The sequence below is a fragment of the Oncorhynchus gorbuscha genome, linkage group LG07 (genome assembly GCF_021184085.1).
Source record: "Oncorhynchus gorbuscha isolate QuinsamMale2020 ecotype Even-year linkage group LG07, OgorEven_v1.0, whole genome shotgun sequence".
Taxonomy (NCBI): domain Eukaryota; kingdom Metazoa; phylum Chordata; class Actinopteri; order Salmoniformes; family Salmonidae; genus Oncorhynchus; species Oncorhynchus gorbuscha.
This window is the reverse complement of record NC_060179.1, coordinates 66,590,416-66,607,491: the sequence shown is the minus strand read 5'-3', so window position 1 is coordinate 66,607,491 and position 17,076 is coordinate 66,590,416. Positions and strand designations below refer to the sequence as shown.

Below are 17,076 nucleotides of genomic sequence, written 5' to 3'. Positions count from 1 at the left end.
GAGTTATTGAAGTGACTGTGCATAGATAATAACAGAGTAGCAGCAGCATAAAAAGGGGGGGATGCAAATAGTCTGGGTAGCCATTTGTTTATAAATAATAATAAATAATATGCCATTTAGCAGACGCTTTTATCCAAAGCGACTTACAGTCATGTGTGCATACATTCTACGTATCCCGGGAATCGAACCCACTACCCTGGCGTTGCAAGTGCCATGCTCTACCAACTGAGCTACAGAAGGACCATTTAGATGTTCAGGAGTCTCATGTTTTGGGGTTAGAAGCTATTTAAAAGCCTCTGGGACCTAGACATGGCGCTTCGGTACCGCTTGACGTGCGGTAGCAGAGAGAACAGTCTATGACTTGGTTGGTTGGAGTCTTTGACAATTTTTAGGGCCTTCCTTTGACACCGCCTTGTATAGAGGTCCTGGATGGCAGGAAGCTTAGCTGACAGTTCACACACACACTTAACCATTTTTAGGGTGGCACACAATTGCCCAGCGTCGTCCGGGTTAGGGTTTGGCCAGGGTAGGCCGTCATTGTAAATAAGAATTTGTTCTTAATGGACTTGCCTAGTTAAATAAAGGTTAAATAAAATAAAAATGTGGTATGTCTCCATAGGCTTGGTCCTTGGTTCAGCTGAGCTGAGGGAGTCTTGTGTGTGTTTGCTGATAACTCCCTGTAGTGCATGTCTGTGACAGGTGTGGCTAACTGTGGCCGTACTGATAACAAGTGTCTTGTTTCAGCCGACTAGAGTCAAGCTCCCTCTACAGGCTCTCACTTATTCTCTTTCCCCCTTTTCTGTCTCTCTCTCCCACTCTCATCAAGGCACACATTGTTTTGTCTGCATCCATAATGGCCCTGTATTCTCTATATAGTGGTGCTCTGATCAAAATTAGTGCACTATAGGGAATAGACTGCTGTTTGGGACATCCCATAACTCTGACTTTCTTTCACTGAATAAGGACAACTCCACGAGGGAAGAATGAGTTGCCAGAAGCATGTTGTGCCCTCTCACATTCATGCATTCCTTATTGAAAATAGAGTTCAAACAAAGTTTATGAATACATAATAGGTCATATGAGCTATCAGTTTGATCCAGTTTGTAACAAAAACAACAACAACCTTAATAGAATAGCACATCTTGTAATTTGCCCAGAACACACTGTCTGTGCCTATGTGGTGGACTGTGGGAGCCTGTGAGGGCATGGCACGAATCCAGATAATCCAAGTCATGTTTCCTGTAGGGAGCTAATTAAAAGTAGCAGAGCTAAGGTTTGGGCTCTGTTAGGAATTCAATTCAAACTGTGTTTTCTTGTCAAATGGCTTGTTTAGCCTAACCTCTTAAATGTACATAGAAAGAGAGAGCCCTTAAATTGAATTGAAATTGAATTGATACCAGTCTTGTAATTGACGTGCTTATTTATTGTCCGCTTCTCTTAATTCAGAACAAGAAAATAGTGTTACCAACTATTCCAAAGAAAAGAAGCTATATACACACGAATGGATTTATATCTCATGAAGTCAGTTATTTAAGAAGAGGATCTTGTCCAGGTATGCTACAGAAGACTGTCTATGGGGGCGTCGTTGAAAGCGCACATGGGTCTGTGTGCGCACGATCCGAACAACCCTCTTGATACAGACAGCGGTTTTGCCTTCTTTACTAGAGATACGGTTGACAACTTACACGTACAAGGGCGATGGACGGTCCGGTTTTCCCGGGTTATCTGAGAAGTATGTGTATTTTTCGAATTTGAACACATTTGGAGGTAGGCTATTTCAATTGAGAATAGTTTTTTTTGACAGTAACCTAAATATTTAAAATGGTCTTGTAAACTATGTGCCACAAGTATTTTTTTACAGCTCGTGTACTCTAATAGGCTACGTGCCACAAGTTAATTTTAACATTATTTTCCACAAGTAGGCTAATGTCTCGAACGTTTAAACTAGGCTACATAGTAAAATAGCATAAATTGCTGAAAGACGTGTCAAATAGCATGCTGTCTTAGTAAAGTAGCGGCCCGGTTCGATTTTCTTATTTCGGGTTTAAAAATATATATTGTATATCCTTAGAAATTGGAATAAGAACCGCTACAATGTCACAAGTGGAGGTTGAAATAGCTGGACGCGGCTTCCCAAGCCTCTCGGTCGACCTAAACGATGACTGCTTATCTGGTCGAGTCCCTTCGATGCCACTGACCTACAATTTGGGGACCAGGAGAAACTCTTATGGGCTTCACAAAATTAACATGGACATTGACCCACAACTATATGGCGGGGCGCTTTCAAAGGCTCTGTCCTGGTCAGCGGAGAATATTTTAACGTTAAACGAGGCCAGAGTAGAAGAAGACGACAAAACGGATACTCCACCGGCGTCTCCATCTCCAGTCTCCAGCCCGGGCGCGAGCATCACCGGCAGCACGCCCCCCTGTACCCAAGTCTCGGACCCCGTCACCCCGCTGGACAACAACTGGAGCTCTCTCCCGAGCCCCAACACACAAGATGCCAGCTCGGACTCAGACAATGAGCTTGTTCAAAATAAAGCACACAAAGTGTTGTCACGCAGTCCGTATGAAAGCAAATGTGAACAGGAGGAGAGGGAGGACATTGAGACCAAAGCTGTGGCCACCTCACCTGATGGAAGATACCTGAAATTCAACATTGAGATTGGGAGGGGATCGTTCAAGACCGTCTATAAAGGACTGGACACAGAGACTACTGTGGAAGTGGCATGGTGCGAGCTGCAGGTGAGTGACAGGCATTTTTTTTGTCACACAGCAAATTCCCCAGTGTTAAATCAACACTGAAAGCATGTGCAAGCTCCATGCATATTTTTTCATTTTACTGGGCAAGTCAGTTAAGAACAAATTCTTATTTACAATGATGGCCTACCCCAGACAAACTAGAACAACCCTTGGCCAATTGTGCACTGCCCTATGGGACTCCCAATCACAGCTGGTTCTGTAGGTCTGTAGTGACACCTCTTGCACTGAGAAGCAGTGCCTTAGATCCCTGCGCCACTCAGGAGGACATAAACAGTCACTTAGGGCCCCAGGCAGCAAGGGAGCCCCCCCCCATTTAAAAAAAAAAACTTACTGTTGAGAATTAGAAAAGTAGAATACACAAGGTGCAAGTTTGAAATCTGGTTTTCCTCAGCAATGTTTATCTTGTTATGTTAGTCACTGACAGTCACTCAAATGGCCATGTCAGTTAACAATTTTTAGTTTGATAAATTAGTTTAGCCAGCTATCTAAACTTGAAGTAAACATGGCCGATTACCGACTGGTAACGCAGGGCTTAATGCCCAGGTGCCCTGACCTCCATGGAGTCCCCATTGATTTTGTTAGTCACTCTCACTCAGATATCATTAACATGGCATAAGTTATGGCAATATGTGTAGAGGAAATTAGCTGTAAACATTTTTTCTGTGCCCCATCGCAAAATGAGTAGATTTGCAGGAAATTTGATATAAAATTGGAAAAGATTCACTAAGCCCCATGGCAACATGTGTACAATTGCAGGAAATGTACTTAGGCACTGAACAGTATTGAATTAACACATTGCTTAGTGTAAAGATTTATTTGCATATTTCCCAGAATGCCTTGCCTTTCATTCATTCATTTGTTAGTGACAGAGACATGCTTGTTGCATACATACGTAGCCAGTGCACTACTTTTTCACAAAAGTAGTGCACTGGGCCTTCTCGCGGCTATGGTTGAATGCATTCATTTTCAGTCCTATGGACTTCACCAAGTGAGATGCTAAGTGAATATGTTATCATTCAAATTGAACAAAATATAATATGCATATCATAAGGGTTCGATCTCCGGCTGTGTCACAACCGCCTGTGACCGGGATTCCCATAGGGCGGCGCACAATTGGCCCAGCGTCGTTAGTGGAGGGTTTGACTAGAGGGGTTTTACTTGGCTCATTGTGCTCTAGTGACTCCTTGTGGTGGGCCGGGCACCTGCAGGTTGACTTCGGTCATCAGTTGAACAGTGTTTCCTCTGAGACATTGGTTAAGCGAGCGGGTGTTAAGAAGTGTGGTTTGGTGGGTCATGTTTTGGAGGACGCATGACTCAACCTTCGCCTCTCCCGAGCCCGTTGGGGAGTTGCAGCGACAAGACGAGATCGTAGTATCACGAAATTGGGGAGAACAAGGAAGAATGGAAGCTTGGCTTAGTAGGGGCGTGGCTTTCATTAAGTAATGTTTGGCCACACATGAGAGTAAATGTCATTACGGTGCACCTGTTCTGTTGAAATGTTATCACATGTTACGGTTGAACGCTGACTCTTTTGTAGCTTTAATGGAGCTTTCAGAAGTGTACGAGTTCCTTAAAAGCCTATACAAATCCCAATGTGTTATCCCCAATGGAATAGTAACCACTTTGTTTCAGTATGTACATTTTTTTTAAATATATTTTGTATGAGACTATATAATGTGCAATAATGTTCAAGGAAGATGTAACATTGCGTGTACAAAGTTAACATGATCAACTGGAATGACATTTACTCTCACGGGTGTCGAAAAATAACTATCCACACCTCTTATAAGCCACACCTCCTGAAAATAACCTATGGATTACTTTAAAAAAAGAACCAGCTGCTTGGTCAACCCAGAATGAAAGTGAATAAAAAAACAATTGATGGTTAAATTAACCCATGCTTGAGTAATCCGAACAACCCAACATGTTGGGTTATTCACGCAACCTGTCACATTATGCTGGCTTGCAAAGTGACGATTTAATTCCTATTGAAATCCAGCCTGAGTGGGGATATCCAACCTTCAGATTTTTTTTTTTCACCTGTGACCCTCATTCAGAATGACTACCAGGGTTGGGAAGATTGAAATATGAGACGACCTAAAGCATCTAAACTGGAACAACCATTTCAGTATGGGTACAATAAATGCAAGTAACATTGGGTTTGTTTTGAAAATGTATGTCATTTATATTTAAGAAACATTCATTAATCAATCAATGTACATAGATATCACAGGAGGTTGGTTGCACCTTAATTGGGGAGGTAATTGTGTTAATAAGGTGAATGGTATCAAATACATGATGCCATTCCATTTGCGCCGACATTATTATGAGCCATCCTCCCCTCAGCAGCCCCCTGTGATAGATATTGAAACAAACTATTCTTAAAATCAATCTGCAATAGAGCATGCTGGGAAATATGATAATGATGGCCGTTGTTTTGGTTTAACTTTCAGAGTTAATTGTTTAGAGCAGTGGTGGTCAGTGACATTTAAGATGAGTTTGGCCTTATTTCTATTACAGCATATTGGATGACTGTCATTCTTATTTAATTCACCCAGGTCAATGCAACATCGATAAGTTAAGGCTATTACATCGTACTAAAATTTTCCCTATACCCATCATGAGTTTGCTACATCCTAGCCTATGAATGAAAGTCTACAACGCAGGTGCACAGGTCGAGAGAAAAATTGGAGTAATCAAGGTGACAGACAGTGACACATTAAATACCCCCTTGCACACTCTTGCCTGCATCGAGTTTCTATTGGACAAATTCAGGTATGTTTATCCCTGTTTCATTCTGTTTGCTTCCATTTATTTAGGCGGAATGAATACACCTGTGATCACATACTAACACAGTTCACTTTCATAGCAGCCACATACAAACAGCATGAACATTTTCCTCGTTTTATATATATAATTCCTTTGCAGATCTACGCGCTCTCACCTTTGCTTGTGGACTTCAGTGCACAACACAGACATGACTGTCTGTGACCAGGGGGAAAAAACGTTTCCAAGTCAAACTTTCGTATCATAACCACTAACCGCTACACACAGCCTACATTGTTGTTACCATAATAGCTAACGTTATAGTCAACATAGCTACTATAACTAACGCATTAGTAAACCCGTTACAATCATGCAGTACACAGTCAGCAAGCAGTTTAGCAGTTACACCATCGGGTCCCGGTGGCAATAAATTAATAAAACCAAAAGCTTACCTTGACATGGAAGAGTTCCAGTGTTTGATAGCCATAGCCAGCTAGCTTTATAGCTCTCTGTTTAAACCGGATATTTGACTAGGCTAAACTATCTCTCTCTCTTGCTCTCTCTCCTTCTCTCACTTCTCCTTCATTTATTTTTGTGCATGTGAATTTTACCCCCTTTTCGTGGTATCCAATTGTTAGTAGTTACTATCTTGTCTCATCGCTACAACTCCGGTACGGGCTCGGGAGAGACGAAGTTCGAAAGCCATGCATCCTCCGAAACACAACCCAACCAAGCTGCACTGTTTCTTAACACAGCGCGCATCCAACCCGGAAGCCAGCCACACCAATGTGTCGGAGGAAACACAGTGCACCTGGAGACCTGGTTATCGCACACTGTGCCCGGCCCACCACAGGAGTCGCTAGTGCGCGATGAGACAATGATATCCCTACCGGCCTCCCTAACCCAGACGACGCTAGGCCAATTGTGATTTGTTCAAAATGGTTCGACTGTTGTTTTTATCTCCCTTTAAGTCAACTACTCACCACATTTTTTGCACTGCATTGCTAATTAGCTGTAGCTTGTGCTTTGAGTATAGATTCATTCTCTGATCCTTTGATTGGGTGGATAACATGTCAGTTCATGCTGCAAGAGCTCTGATAGGTTGGAGGACTTCTCTGGAAGTAATCATAATTACTGTGTAAGTCTTTGGAAAGGGTGTGAGAACCATAATCCTCCTAGGTTTTGTGTTGAAATCAATGTACCCCAGAGGATGGAAACTAGTTGTCCTCCATGATGCTACCCTATAGAGTGCTGTTGAGGCTACTGTAGACCTTCATTGCAAAACAGTGGGTTTTAATAAATTATTTCGGGAAAGTGAATATATTTAGTATAGTCTATATACATATTTTTTACTTTTACCCCTTTTTCTCCCCAATTTCGTGATATCCAATTGGTAGTTTTGTCTTGTCCCATGGCGGCTTACTGATTCTGGTAAAGCAAAGGTCGAGAGCCATGCGTCCTTTGAAACACGCACTGCTTCTTGACACACTGCTCACTTAACCCGGAAGCCAGCCGCACCAATGTGTTGGAGGAAACACCATCCAGCTGGCGACTGAGGTCAGCTTGCAGGCGCCCAGCCCGCCACAAGGAGTCGCTAGAGCACGAGGGTACAAGGAAATCCCGGTCGGCCAAACCCTCCTCTAACAACGCTGGGCCAATTATGCGCTGCCTCATGGGTGTCCCGTTCACGGCCGGCTGTGACATAGCCTGGCATCAAACCCATATTTAGTATAGTTTTATCTTAAAATAATAACTTTTTATTATTTCACAATTTTTATGAAATTCACTGAGGAGGAGTGTCCTCCCCTTCCTCGTCTGAGGAGCCTCCACCGGTTTGGAGTGTATGCCCTCAAAATAAGGCCTTGTGAAATATGTATTGTATTGGGTTAAATAATTACATTTAAATGATAACATATTCGCTCAGGATCTCACTTGGTGAAGCCCGTAGGACTGAAAATAATAATAAGAATTTAGTACATTTCTACAGCACTTTTCATAGAATCTTCAAGCACTTTAAAAAAAATCAATATATCATGAAAGCAGCTTTCTCCAAAGATGGTGAGGGTCCGTTTATGGCTTGAGTGTAGGGAGCTGGTCAGAGGATAGTAGATGATGGTGATGGAGTCTGCTGATGATCTTGTAGGGGGAAAGTCAGGACACCAGCCTGATTCTTATAGCCACTGGACTTCTCCTCTTCCTCTCTGAGTAGCACCGACTTGGGTGATACCTCAGCAGGTTTGGGCGCCAGAAAGCTCACCACACAAAGTTCAGAATAGTAGCCAGTCGTCATCACTATGAGCCCTTGTATGCTGTATTCCTTTATTTTCCATTCTTCTCACGCTTCAATCAACTCCTCAAATTATGTTTTCAAAAGATCAGGAATTGGTAGATGAAACAAAAAGCTGGTAATGTGTCCAAAAGCATTTTTCAGACAAAAACATTCTGCTCTTTCCATGAAAGACTGACCAGGTGAAAGCTATTATCCCTTATTGAGGTCACCTGTTAAATCCACTTCAGTCAGTGTAGATGAAGGGGAAGAGACAGGTTAAATCATTATTTTTAAGCCTTGAGACAATTTAGACATGGATTGTGTGTGTGCCATTCAGAGGGTGAATGGGCAAGACAAAATATTTAAGTGCCTTTGAACGGGGTATGGTAGTAGGTGCCAGGTGCTGTTTGAGTGTGTCAAGAACTGCAACGCTGCTGTATTTTTTTACACACAGCAGTTTCCTGTGTGTATAAAGAAAGGTCCACCACCCAAAGGACATCCAGCCAACTTGACACAACTGTGGGAAGCATTGGAGTCAACATGGGTCAACATCCCTGTGGAATGCTTTCGACACCTTGTAGAGTCCATGCCCCAAAGAATTGACGTTGTTCGGAACGCAAACGGGGGTGCATCTCAATATTAGGAAGCTGTTCCTAATGCTTTGTATACTCAGTATGTGTACAGATTTACTGGCGCTCTATGCTTAGGCTGCTACTAGGGCGCCATGGCAGCTACTGTATATGCAACAATCATGTCAAGCAGACTGGCTCAGTTGGAGCAGCAGACCGTTGACAGGTTGATATGCAAGAGCGGCCCTGACCCACAGGAGCCAGCTCAAAGTCACAGAGAATATGGATTACAACCAATTTTTTTAATGCTCTGGACTGAAGCTTTCATCACAGTGAGATCCATGAGTTGTTGAGGGATTGTGTACTGAGATTGTATGCCTATGAAGTATGAATTAGACCTATTATTAAGTGAAGAGAGAACGTATAGGCCTCGGACTTGAGTGAATTGTAGAGTTACCACCCATGACCGCATTTCTTAGTGTCACCATTGGGGTGCCGCCCCACCATTGGGGCGGCAGCGTAGCCTAATGGTTAGAGTGTTGGACTAGTAACCGGAAGGTTGCGAGTTCAAACCCCCGAGCTGACAAGGTACAAATCTGTCGTTCTGCCCCTGAACAGGCAGTTAACCCACTGTTCCCAGGCCGTCATTGAAAATAAGAATGTGTTCTTAATTGACTTGCCTGGTTAAATGAAGGTAAAAAAAATATATATATTTTAAAAAATCCCCTCCCTCTTAGTCTGTTTTAAAACCCCATCATGATGACTTGCAGAAGCGGCTGTCTGTCAGTTTAATACAACATGCATGCAGCTTCCCAACAGCTTAAGTAGCAGCAGTCAGAGCCAATGACAGAGATATGCTCTGCTTTGGTAGCAGCTTGCTAAAGCTTCCAGTGTGGTGGCAAGATGAGTCAAGGATTTAAAGGTGTATTCTTAAGTTCTTTATGAACTCTTAGCGTACTGCCTTATGTTGAGTGGAAGTGGGTCAGGGAAGACTGCTTATAGGGAAAAGTTGTGGCCCCCCTTTACCTCAGCTGAATGTTGCTTTGTTTTAAATCGAGAGACAGAGAGGGGCTACTGAGTCATTTTGCTACCACTCCCAAGTATTGTGGTAAATCAAGTTTTTGAAAACTTTGTTTGTATAGAAATGCATGCCGATCGGCCAGGTGTTGTTTATGTTTGAAACACATCCCATAAAAATAGATCTCCCACTGAGGAGGAGAGTGGTGGCTAAAGAGCTACAGAGCCCCAGGCATAGTTAGCAATAGCCAGTCTGATCTCCCCGAGGAGGCAAAGGTCCAGGAGCCAAGGTATGCATCCAAAATGGCACCCTATTCCCTATGTCGTGCACTATAAAGGGATAAGGGTGACGTTTTGGATGTACTGTAGACACGTTTTTTAAAACCTGATTCTTATTCCCCTCTCTTCACCTACTCAGAATATAATTTAGTTTATTTTTGTTTAGAGGCCAGTATATTCCCTGCCTTCCTCTGGCTAGCTGCCATGTTCAGTGGTTCGGTTTGGTTTCTCCTCTCTCTCTTTATACAGGAGGGAGGCTTTAGAGGGGTTAAGGCCCCTTTTTAAAAAATCACCTTATTTGACCAGGTGAGCTAGTTGAGAACAAGTTCTCATTTACAACTGCGACCTGGCCAAGATAAAGCAAAGCAGAGTTACATGGAATAAACAAGTCAATAACACAATAGAAAAAAAAGAAAGTCTATATACAATGTGTGCAAATGGCATGAGAAGGTATGGCAATAAAATAGGCCATAGTAGCAAAGTAATTACAATTTAGCAGATTAACACTGGAGTGATAGATGAGCAGATGATGATGAGCAGATGATGGTGTGTAAGTAGTGATATTGGTATGCAAAAGAGCAGCAAAGTAAATTAAAAAAATATGGGGATGAGGTAGGTAGATTGGATGGGCTATTTACAGATGGCCTATGTACAGCTGCAGCGATCAGTAAGCTGCTCAGATAGCTGATGTTTAAAGTTAGTGAGGGAAATGTAGGTCTCCAGCTTTAGCGCTTTTTGCAATTCGTTCCAGTCACTGGCAGCAGAGAACTGGAAGGAAAGGTGGCCAAATGAGATGTTTGCTTTGGGGATGACCAGTGAGATATACCTGCTGGAGCGCATGCTACGGGTGGGTGTTGTTATCATGACCAGTGAGCTGAGATAAGGCGGAGCTTTACCTAGCATAGACTTGTAGATGACCTGGAGCCAGTGGGTCTGGCGACGAATATGTAGCGAGGGCCAGCCGACTAGAGCATACAGGTCGCAGTGGTGGGTGGTATAAGGCGCTTTGGTAACAAAACGGATGGCACTGTAATAGACTGCATCCAATTTGCTAAGTAGAGTATTGGAAGCTATTTTGTAGATGACATCGCCGAAGTCGAGGATCGGTAGGATAGTCAGTTATACTAGGGTAAGTTTGGCGGCGTGAGTGAAGGAGGCTTTGTTGCGAAATAGAAAGCCGATTCTAGATTTGATTTTGGATTGGAGATGTTTGATATGAGTCTGGAAGGAGAGTTTACAGTCTATCCAGACACCTAGGTATTTGTAGTTGTCCACATATTTGAGGTCAGAACTGTCCAGAGTAGTGATGCTAGTTGGGCGGGTGGGTGTGGGCAGCGAACGGTTGAAAAGCATGAAAAGCAGGCGAGGCAGTCATTTATAGAAACCATGGCTATTGAGTCTGCCAATAAGAATACGATGATTGACAGTGTCGAAAGCCTCGGCCAGGTGGATGAAGACGGCTGCACAGTACTGTTTTTTATCGATGGCGGTTATGAAATCATTTAGTACGTTGAGCATGGCTGAGGTGCACCCGTGACCAGCTCGGAAACCGGATTGGTCAGTGGAGAAGGTACGGCGGGATTCGAAATGGTCAAATGATCTGTTTATTAACTTGGCTGTCAAAGACTTTAGAAAGGCAGGGCAGGATAGATATAGGTCTGTAACAGTTTGGGTCTAGAGTGTCATCCCCTTTGAAAAGGGGGATGACCACAGAAGCTTTCCAATCTTTAGGGATCTCGGACTAAATGAAAGAGAGGTTGAACAGACTGGTAATAGGGGTTGCAACAATGGCAGCAGATAATTTTAGAAAGAGAGGGTCCAGATTGTCTAGCCCAGCTGATTTGTACAGGTCCAGTTTTTGCAGCTCTTTCAGAACATCTGCGATCTGGATTTGGGTGAAGGAGAAGCTGGGGAGGCTCGGGCAAGTAGCTGCGAGGGGTATGGAGTTGTTGGCTGGGTTTGGGGTAGCCAGGAGGAAAGCATGGCCAGCCGTAGAGAAATGCTTATTGAAATTTTCGATTATCATGGATTTATCGGTGGTGACCGTGTCGCCTAGCCTCAGTGCAGTGGGCAGCTGAGAGGAGGTTCTCTTGTTCTCCATGGACTTTACAGTGTCCCAAAACATTTTGGAGTTAGAGCTACAAGACAAACATTTCTGTTTGAAAAAGCTAGCCTTTGCTTTCCTGACTGACTGTGTGTATTGGTTCCTGACTTCCCTGAACAGTTGCATATCGCGGGGACTATTCAATGCTATTGCAGTCCGCCACAGGATGTTTTTGTGCTGGTCAAGGGCAGTCAGGTCTGGAGTGAACCAATGGCTATATCTGTTCTAATCACCTCTAATGGGCTTTAAAGGTGGCCGTTGTTGGTGTGGTTACCACTACGTTAGACTAACCTCAGGGGGAAGCTACCTTAATTGCTCCGCTTCTTATTACTGCTTAAGTTTATTTCAGTATCTCCCATCATCTTCCTTCTCCAATGGCTACTCAGCAGGGGCAAGTCATTGACAAACCTAAAAAAACAGTCAGATGACAGTTAGTGGCAACGGCTGACAGAAAGCAGGAAAGCTCTATTGAAGTAAGAAACCATCCGTTGAAGTAGTCTAAAACCTTATTAATAACACAGTTCTAAATGCACACCTCCTCCGCTCCCATGCCATGGTTTCATACGTTTCTTGTCCTGGTTCATATATTTTGCTTACGTCAACAATAAGATTTAGAAATATTAGGACTACAGCACACATTCCAATTGTACAATGTGAAGATAATATTAAATGGTTGTTATAATGAAGGGTGAAAATTACACTGAGATAAATAATTATGTAGTGCTGAAGTAGGTGAATGATCTACTAGACCATACAGGCGGTATGGTACTAGTTCTCCAGTCTAAAACCTCTATCAAATTAGTTTTTTAGCATAAACAGTGAATTTGATATGTGGGAATGATATTATGATGACCTGTTTGTGTTATTTCTGTAAAGTAGGTATTAACTCTTTTATACCATGGAACTTTGTAGGATAATATGGCTTTGGGGAGAAGCACCACATGGGGGCTATCGCCTAGCAACCCTCACCCACAGGTAAACCAGAATAAACTGTACTACTGTGTCAACCGGGGATTCAAGAAGCCATGTGCCAGCCAGCCGGGCCAATGAAAAAGACATGACACCTAACATGGTCCCTTTCACTGCTAAAGAGGAAGAGGTTGGCTCACATTTTGCATGGGATGAAAGAGTCTGTGTTAACTAAGCAGACCACAATATTCTCATTGCATTCACCTCCTATTCCATAGTTTTGTTGGTCGCCATGGTTCCAGCTGCTTCCTAATGTTGATGTGGTCCTGAACTCTACAAAGCGCTATACAATTGTGTTTTCAGTTCCTTTGATTTCAATAAAGAGCACCTTTATTCCTACAATGAGTAGGCCTATGATGTTTCTGGTTTTGGTTTATTATGGAGCCTTAGAGGCTATGAGTCTAGATTACAGCTCCATCCACGAAACTCAGTTAACATCACGGAACCATTCAAGTCTGGTGCACTAATAGGGACCCAGTAAAAGGATTGCACAACAGACTGTAAGACCTGCTATTGTTTAAAAATACGCTCCCACTGTCCAGTTCCTCTGCCCTTCATAACACATTAATAAGAGCGGCAGCACTGAAACTCTTCTGTTCCACCTTTAAAACCTTATTCAGGAATCCTTCATCACAGACTCATTAATGATGCTTGGGGACAAACAGCAAATGCCTGAATCTAACTGTCTTGTCTTCCCTTGCCATGTGTAGAGAGACTTGTTCAGGATACAGGGCTTGACTTGGGTGTGTTCGACAAAACACAGCACACAGTACTCAAAACAAATTAGGTTTGAAATCTTGACTCACGTTGAGCCTATTAATGCCGATGCAGGAGGACGGTGTTGAATAACAAACACATACCAAGGAAATAAGGCATTGTGCACATTTAAAGGTGTTGCCGATAAAGAGCCCTTTGTCTGAAAAAGTACCACTTCATAAAATGTAGTTAGCGACTTTTAAGGCAACTGTGTAGATTGGTTAGTATATGACTGCAATTCATGTTTCCTTTCATACACAGTGGTAATAGTGCACTATTTCTTGGAATTCTGTTTTGTACTCTTCCAGCTGTTTGTCACACACAGCCCCAGAGAGGGGTGGTACCATGCTGTTATCTTTCTACTGATTAACTTTCTACAGCTTGGACACGCATGCATAGACCACAAGACATGCCACCAAAGGTCTCTTCACAATCATCTAGTCCAGAACAGACTATTGGAGGTGCACAGTACTACATAGAGCCATGGCTACATGGAGCTCTATTCCACATCAGGTAACTGATTCAAGCAGTAAAATCAGATTTGAAAAAACAGATAAAAATACACCTTATGGAACAGCGGGGACTGTGAAGAGACACACAGGCACAGACACACATACACATGACAAGATACGCACTCTACATACACTGTAATGTAAATATGTGATAGTGGAGTAGCGGCCAGAGGGAACACACTAAATGTATTGTAAGTGTTATGAACTGTAATGCCATGTAATATTTTAAACTGTAGATAGAGTAACTGTGCCTTGGCAGCAGCTAATGGGGATCCTTAATCAATAAACATACATAGAAACTATTTCAAGCCTATAGCTTGGGTGTATAGAGCTGACTGACACGTGCTGAACTGGAGGCAGTACTCGGCACCTATAAGCAAGCCATGTGTGTCACGCAAAAAATGGTGAAGAAAGAGAAACGGTGAAATCATCCATCTTTATTATTCCTCCCCTAATCGAATCAACATTGCCAAGCATATGGAAAGCATTTCCTATCAGAGGCAAGAGAGTTATCGTCATGTAGCCTATGTGCTAAGGCATACTACATGTGTGTCTTTTGTAACAGTGAAGCAGAAGAAAAGCAGGAGAGTGCGAGGGAAGAATCACATCACCTAGGCAATACTGCAACCAGTAACAGAGCAGTGAAAGAGGGCTCTGGAAGGGGTAAGAGCTAGAAGCTCTGGTGTTAATATTTAAGCTCTGCTTTTTGGGGCATGCTAGATTTGAATATCTTCCCGGCACTTTACAAATGTTCCATCCTGAGAGTAAATCACTTTTTCCCGCCAAAAAGCAGAAATGTCATTCAAAAGCATTATAAAGCATATAAATATGTCTGGATTTGATTAGAGCTTTGATCACCATGAAAATTCAAACCAGATGCTACCTGAACCTGATGTATTAAATACATATATATTAAATACATTTCATGAGCCCAAGCCCAAAAAAGCCCAAATTATTGTGCAGTTATCCAATACAGGCTATATGATATAGGCTACTGCACATTACACACAACAGAAAAACATAAAAGTCCATAGATGTAGCTAGCTATATGCCCTCTTGCGTAAATACATGAAACTTGTATTATACTGTATTTTATGGACTGGAATTATGCACATCGTTCAAACAATGATAAAGCAGAAGAGAGCATGCGATTCTGGTGCAGAACATGCGGCCTACAAAGTTACAAGTATAGGCTAGCGAATGTAATTTTAATTTTATAATATAATAGGACATATTTGTATAATTAGTAGGCTGATGCATATATACCTTTCATAATATCTCCCCTAATGTTATTTTCCTACCTCCTCTTTCTCTCTCTAGTGTTGCTTCAATTCTTCCTCGCTTTCAACAGTTAAATTTAATACGTTTCGTTGTCCTTATCTTCATCATTCTAATGACATCCTTGAATAATATAGGATGAGAATTAGATGCAGAAGACTTTCACTTCTCTTCCTGAAGATGCAAGTCCTGCCTCTCCCATCTCCTCATTGGTTTATAGAAGCAGATACCCACGTGCCATCTCCTCATTGGTTATACCCACGAGGGTGATTGAAAGGTTGTTGTGGTAATAATATGAAAGTGTAGATGCCAATCACCATATAAGTTCAATAGATGAAAATCCTGGGAGGAGAGATGACTAGAAACGATTTGGTTGGCCGTTTTATGTGTTGATTAATTGTCGGAGTAGAGGACCTTGTGCATTTCAGGTACAATAACAACTCAATGTTTGTATCCCAGGACATGTTTGTATCCCAGGACACCCCGTGAGATCAATTGGGCTGCTGTATTTAACATTCAGTAAAAATAGCTTGCTTCCCTCTTTGAATAGTGTATTGGTATAAGAAATGCTCAAAAAATCATGATAAGAACATATTTACATATTTCTACTACTGTTCTATGTGTGTGCATTAGTGTGTGTGCATGTTGTGTGTGTGTGTGTGTGCGTGTGTGTGTGCGTGTGTGTTTGTGCATGCACCCGCATGTGCGTGTGTTTGTCCATTATCTCTGACGGAGTGGTTAATGTTCAGTGTCAAATGTTCAGTTCAGTGTCAAAACAGAGGCAGGGTATCGGAGTGTCTCCTATTAGTTTAGCTGCTGACAACATCAACACTGTCTATCCTCTCAGAGCCCACAATATGACTGGATCCATCTTATCTGCACCTACCTCATGGTCCATTGACTCACTGGGGAAAGTGGAGGGGGCCCACAATGGTGCAGTGTAGATGTCAACACGTCATGTTGACGTGAGTCAGGAGCTCTGTTTGTTTGTGTTAGCTTTACATGGTTCAGAGAAAACAGTGCACAACACGTGTGTGCATGCGTGTACGTGTGTGTGTGTGCACTTAGTAGAAAATGAGGGGCTGATCAATTTATGTTTTCCAGGTGGGCGAAAAAAACCTTGTGGTTATTCAGATCTGCTTAATTTGTTTTGAAAGGTATTTTAGGCCAGGGGTGTCAAACATAAGGCCCGTGGACTTGTGAGAGGGGGTCCAATCTATATATACAGTATATATACAGCACCAGTCAAAAGTTTGGACACACCTACTCATTCAAGGTTTTTTCTTTATTTTGACAATTTTCTACATTGTAGAATAATGCCACAATGGCTACCGCCCTGTAGCATTCACATATGTAATCATGAAGTGGTTTGAAAGGCTAGTTATGGCACACACCAACTCCACCATCCCAGACACCCTAGACCCACTCCAATTTGCATACCACCCCAACAGATCCATAGACGACGCACTGCACTGCACTCTACTCTGCCTTCACCACGTAGATACAAGGAATACCTATGTGAGAACGCTGTTCATTGACTACAGCTCAACTCTCAACACCGTTGTCCCCTCCAAGCTCGTCACCAAGTTTAGGACCCTGGGACTGAACACCTCCCTCTGCAACTGGATCCTGGACTTCCTGACGGGCCAACCCCAGATAGTGAGGGTAGGGAACATCACCTCTGCCACTCTAACCGAAAAAACACATATAACATCCACACTTATACTGACTCTATGCACACTCACACACACTCACATAAAATCTTAATTTACGCTGCTGCTACTCTGTTTATCA

The 17,076-nt window shown here is 42.7% G+C and overlaps 1 protein-coding gene across 1 annotated transcript in view; it reads left to right on the top strand.

Annotated features, from left to right (window-relative positions):
• Positions 1-1,686: 1,686 nt before the first annotated feature.
• Positions 1,687-17,076, top strand: part of wnk4a (WNK lysine deficient protein kinase 4a) — a 67,402-nt gene continuing 52,012 nt past the window's right edge. Inside the window, exons 1-2 of the mRNA XM_046354917.1 lie at positions 1,687-1,732; positions 2,072-2,745. Coding sequence (XP_046210873.1) covers positions 1,699-1,732; positions 2,072-2,745 — 708 coding nt within the window. The 5' untranslated portion in view covers positions 1,687-1,698. The remainder of the gene's footprint in view (positions 1,733-2,071; positions 2,746-17,076) is intronic.